The 6,000-nt window shown below is 38.3% G+C and overlaps 1 protein-coding gene across 1 annotated transcript in view; it reads right to left on the reverse strand.

The window, feature by feature from the left end:
- Positions 1–2,782, reverse strand: part of SMYD2 (SET and MYND domain containing 2) — a 63,603-nt gene extending 60,821 nt beyond the window's left edge. The window contains exon 1 of the mRNA XM_088146737.1: positions 2,693–2,782. Within this exon, the coding sequence (XP_088002863.1) occupies positions 2,693–2,733 (41 nt within the window). The 5' untranslated portion in view covers positions 2,734–2,782. The remainder of the gene's footprint in view (positions 1–2,692) is intronic.
- Between the last annotated feature and the right edge of the window lie 3,218 nt (positions 2,783–6,000).

Below are 6,000 nucleotides of genomic sequence, written 5' to 3' on the forward strand. Positions count from 1 at the left end.
ATCATATATTTATTTTGCTTTTCAGAAATTGTTGCTGTGCATTAGAGAGCTGTAGACTACCTCTTGTCTTCTAATAGTTACCTTATTTTGACCTAACTCTGTGTGAAGTCTGGGGTGGAAGCCCATTTAACTGGGATCAGAGAGAGAGTAGCAATGCCTTGATTATGGAATGGTTCATTCTGCAAAGTACAGCTGACTCCTTTACCTCACTACAAATCATTTTCTTATAGCAGGGTTTTGTTGTTTTGTTGTTTTGTTGTAACTGTTGACCTCATATTCTTGGTTGATTGTTTTATATGGTTCTTTTTACAGATTTATAATTTTGAAGCATTGAAGGATGCCCTGAATAATGCTTTTGCCTCAGAAATGAGGGATGTAAATGTCTTGATTTTTTAAAAAAATAGTAAATCATGATGGGATATGTTTTGAACTCTAACTATTTTTACAGAAGTAGAGACCAGAGCCATTGTAAAAGTAAGCATTACTTCTGAATTCCCTATTATTCATTCTTACTTGCAGCATACAAGTGAGATATTTATGGATCCCAGCTTTCATCAGTATGAAGAAAAGTCATTCCAGCTGTTGCAGTGTCTCCCCATCAAGACTGGGGTGGCATCAAGAATTGGCACCATTAAGCAAGCTCCATCAGGGGCCCAGTGCCAATCCCTAGTACTCATTGGCTGTGGTCTCTTTCTGTACCACTGCTTGCCCACTGGGCCTGTCCAGATGGATGAAGACTGATAAGAATAAGGAGAAAGAGCACCAGTCTACAGTTGCCTTGCTCTTTCTCACTGGGCCCAATGTGGAGAAGTGAACAAAAGTAAATGGAGGGGAGGCTTCTTTAGGCTATTTTGCCCAGGCCTTTCTCTGAACTGGAGCTGATATAAAGGCTGCACATGGCATTTTGGGGTCTGGAATCAGGCAGCACACAAAACATCTTTCCTATTCCTTTTTAATATGATGCAGAATTGCTTGATTTGCACATTAAGTCACCTAGCTGGTGGCAATGACAGGAAACAGAAAGCACGAGTGCCTTTTCTTGCAAAGATTATGGGTCAGAGCTCCTGAATTCCAGGCATTTGATAGTCTTGACAGCCTTTTGATACCTCTCTCCCCAGGAACCATCCCACAGGGGAAACAAATCTCTGCAAAGTTGGTTGCCTATCTTAGATTTTACATGCTCATATCCTAGACAGTAGAAGGGAAGATCTATACAGTCAATTCTTCCCTTTGCCTCATTCCCACGTCTGATTCTAATCTTTGCGATTGACTTTAATATGTCAGGATAAAGATATCTTGTACTGTATGCTTTCTAATAGACCTGACAGCCAAATTGTCTCTTTTCACACTAGATGATAACTATCTGAGAAGCAAGAAACTTTCAAAGATATTTGTATTGCCCAAAGAAAAAGTCTTAAAATTACTATAAATATAGGCCACAACTAGAACAATGTCCCACGAGAAAAACTCATATCTATCTGTGATGAAAGAAAGAAAAAAACAGGAATTAAAAAGGAGCTGCTTTCTTCACTTAAATGGAATTCTTATAACTCTGTTGGGTCTCCCTGTGGAAAGGGAAGCAGAGTGGCGTGAGCAGATTCCTGCTGAGGAACAGAGGTCATTTCCTGCTTTGAGAAGGAGGAGGCATGTGACATAGGGATGTGCTGGTAAGAGCTGCTGGAGATGTTTATTAAACGTGGTGGAAAAATAGGCAGCCGTGTCATCTGGAAAATAACTGTTAGAAGAAAATATTTTCTTCAGATTTACCCTAGGGTTAGCAAAATCAAATTTAGCTGGACTGCGTGAGCTATTAGAATTGCTCATTCTTAACAATTGTTCTCTTCTTGGTTTTATTGTCTTAGCCAGTGATGTGTCCACAAGCGTACGGTATTAATAACCAGGAGTGTATTAATACTTAACCAGAGAAGATGAGAAGAAGCCAAATTATGATGTGTATGATGATGTAATCACTCAAAGGCCATAACTGAGGTACTTGTGTTACACTGTCTGGTGTACATCAGTTGTGGTCTTGGTGTGATGATGTCACTGTGTATATGTCATCCTCATGTTTTGTTCTAAACTCAGAACAAAATAGCCATACTTGTTAGACTCCATCTGAACATTTCAGGTTTTCTGTGTTCCCACAGAATGTCTGGAATGGCACAGGAGAAATTGAAACAAACCGCTTGCTTTTTTTTGTTTCTTGTCAGGGCCACAAAAGTAGATAGGGTCAGAGTCCATCCAGAATGCTACCTAAACCCAGCCTACAGGATAACTGACCAAGGAGATTTTAATTATTTTTTTAAACATTCTCATAGCAGACAAAAGTAATCTAGCCTGCCCTAACAGCTGCAGAAGTCTAGCAAAGAAGCAAGCCTCAGCAATTGATCTACTTCAACCCACGACAGGCAATGTGACAACAAAAAGACACTTCTCTGTCTGCCTAGCTCAGAAAACAACACAACTTAATTTTTGCATTTGCAGTTTGAAAATTCAATAGTAATATTTTTAGCATACAGATATCTGTAATGCCAGACATTGCTCAATGCATTCTTTTACATTTGGCAATCTGCCTGACACACATACACACAAAGCTCAAAAACAGCTCACAGAACAACCACATTATATTACAACCCATGAATTCCTATATCTGTATGCCAAAGAATTTAAATACAGTGGTAACCTTACTTACCAGGTAGGAAGAAATCTTTTTCTTTCCCCAAAATGGTTCATTGTCTCTTAATATGTTTTAAACTAACACTTTTTCATCCCATCTCCCCTTAACTAGCTCCAGCAAATGATACCGGGAATGGAAACTGTGTTTGCTGTTATACTGGATAATCTGTCTCCATGGCTTGGAGTAATCTAAAAAAAATAACAAACCAATCACAGAATATTGGAACACCCAAAACAGCATGGAAAAAATGTCCTTATTTTTTCTAAACTTGAGACAAATAGAGAGTGTATCATTCTGAGCTTGAGACAAAACTTTGAAACACAGGGTATTTTGTTCTGACTTTAGAACATAAAAAGTGGATGTTTGAACTTGGAACATTTCGAACTGTAAACATTTTGCACAAAGCTAATGTAGTGGAACAACAAGGTAGAGAAGCAGAGATTTCTAGCATAGCTTTCCCTAACCCAGCCTCTTCCAGATGGTTGTTAAGAGGGGTAAGAATCATGGTACCAAGAAGGAGCTAGATATCGATTTAGTGGGACAGTATTATGTAACCAATGCATACTGAACTTTCAACATCTACTTCCTAACTTTCCATTAAATGCTTATAAAAATAAATGATTCAGAATATGAAAATACAAATTTGAGTTTCAATTAAAAAATAAAGCTTCAGGGAATGTAAATTTAAATCAAACCCAAAGGATTATAAACTAAACATTTTAAAATCTAATCTGCTGGCAAATCAAATGTCTGTAGGCTGTTGGAAATGTTCACACTGTGGTGGAAGGCCAACAAGGGTAAATGAGACAGACTTCTCAGGAAGGACTTCCATCCAATTTTGAATTTTTACTTGTTGTTTACTTGCTATTAGGCATCTCCAGTCTGGTGCCCTTCAACTATGCTGGAAAGACCATGGATGGGATTCTAGGAGCTGCTGTTCCAGCATATCTGGAGGATACCAGATTGAGAAAACCTTTCAGCTGTTTCCTTTGTGGTCTCACCCTCCTTTATTTCCACCATATTATTTAGCACTTTTCCAGTTTAATTCTTTTCAGTGTTTTCATACTAAAGATAAACTATTATTTAGAATACATTCTTATTTATATAAATTCAACCTGCAAAAGAGGTCACTGGGTGGCACCTATGATTTTAGGGATTGGCTGCACCCATTGCATTTCTCTCTCTCTCTCTGTCTCTCTCTCTCTCTCTCAAAAATACATGTTTTCTGTCTCCCTCTTTTTTCTCCTTTTCTTTTAATCAATCTCTCCTCTCCTTCCCCACACTTTCTCATCATAGTGGTTTAAATCCATATTGCAACACTTTGTTCATTTTCTGTATTGGAAATCGGTCACAATTACAGTATTTCCTCTGGGTCCAAGTGAAATAATGTCGACATCTTTCCAGTGGACTGAAATGGCACACTCATACCAACACAGATGCTTGTTCTTTTGTGTTCATTGACCTGCTTTCCTCCAGGATGCTTCTGTACAGAGGTTGCTTTGAAAGTTCAGCTGTGGGCTCCATGCCACAAAATGCGCTCAGCTTAGCTGAAAGCTCATCGAGGACAATATACAAACAGATGCAGATGGCTCAAAGCTTTGTCATTCAGGATTCCTTGCAAAAGTCAAGTCATTTTTCCACATGCTTATCAATAAGTTTGGTTTCCAAAATTGAATTTTGAGGGACGTTCAAGTCAGAACAGGAGAATCATACAATTAAGATTGATTGATTGATTGATTGATTGATTGATTGATTGATTGATTTTGTGCCATCAAGTCGGTGTTGACTCTTAGCAACCCCTTAGATAGATTTTCCTCCAGGATGATTTGTCCTTAATCTGCTCCTTCAGGTCAGCCAATAAGTGCTCCCAATACTGCTGTAATTGAATCCATCCACCTTGCGGCTGGTCATTCTCTTTTCCTTTCAGCTTTCCCAGAATAATGGACTTTTCAAGGAAGCTGGTCTTCACATAATATGTCCAAAATATAATTTGAGCCTGGTAATTTGTATCTTGAATGAGAACTCCAGATTAACTCATTCTACAATCCATTTGGCAGCATATTGTAAAAGATCTTTGAGAAGCCCACTTCGGTAAAAGCTAATTTGCTGATACTTTAACCTAACTATTCTAGTTTAATACTGTGTCTTTTATTGCAATTTCATTCATGCCCCTTTCATTAGTTTATCAGGGTGCTCAAAGTGAAAAACAAACTAATTATATATTTTTTAAAAATGGATAGGTCCCTCATATGTTACTAAGAGTATTAAAGTGACTTTTTTTCATATACTTGTCTTCCCAAATCTGATTCTCTTCAGATGTGTTGAGCTACTCCCCTCATCATTCCAGTGCATTGCCCTGCTAGTTAGGAATGATAGGTGTTGTAGACTAATGTATACAAGCAATGCAGGTTTAGGAAACCTATTTTACAGAATGTTCAGGATTTGAACCAGCTCAGCATCACACTTTCCCCTGTTGGTTGTAATCTTGTGGCTGTTAAGGCTGTAGTGTGCTCAGTCTTTATTAGGCGAAGTGGTGTTTCTATTGCCTAGCTGTTTTTACCCCTAAAGTTGATACTTTTGAAACCATTGAATTTCCCTGAGTGCTGGTACTAACTCCCTGTCTGAGGGTCCACAGTCAAATGATGGAGTTTGGTATTGGCAGATAGGAAGGACAGATGATCTTACATTGCATTTTCAGTGAGTCCTGATCTAGAATAACATTTCCAATCCTCCACCAATGATGTGCATCAGGAAAGAATCCAAAAGTTAAATTCATATCATGAGTGTGTCTAACTTGGGGAAGCAACCATAGAAGTATCAAGAGTTTTAGGAGGGAGTAGGAAAATAAAACTGGGTAGACAGCAGGAAAGGAGGCTTTGGAATGGTATCTTGTCTGATAAACTTTCATTAAGTCAGAGTACACAGACAAGACTTTAACTCTTAAAACAGAGCAGAAACTTGCTACAATCACAACAACCCAAGCTAGGATTGCTAACAGGAGTTGTAGTTTAGTAAGACCTGAAAGCCCATATCTGCATTACATATTCTCTCACAGACATTATATATGCTGAACCACTCTTGAAGTAGTGCTTCAGAAAGGGACATTCCAGGATGCCTCTGAAACACAATTTGCTCAGGTACTTCAACTGCAATGTCTTTCTTAAAAACAGTTTTTAATTAGAACAATTTTTGTGTGTGTGTGAGAAACCAGGAAGTGCAGGATGAAATCATACTTCTGGCAATTTCTTCTGAAAACCCAGTGAGCATCACCAGCTAATCTTGCACTATTATCAGCATGTCCTTTTCCTGTTGATGAAACTTTA

This window comes from Python bivittatus, unplaced genomic scaffold (genome assembly GCF_059951505.1).
Source record: "Python bivittatus isolate LINGU-HERP-01145 unplaced genomic scaffold, Pbiv_v1 ctg000020_np1212, whole genome shotgun sequence".
In the NCBI taxonomy this organism is placed as follows: Eukaryota; Metazoa; Chordata; class Lepidosauria; order Squamata; family Pythonidae; genus Python; species Python bivittatus.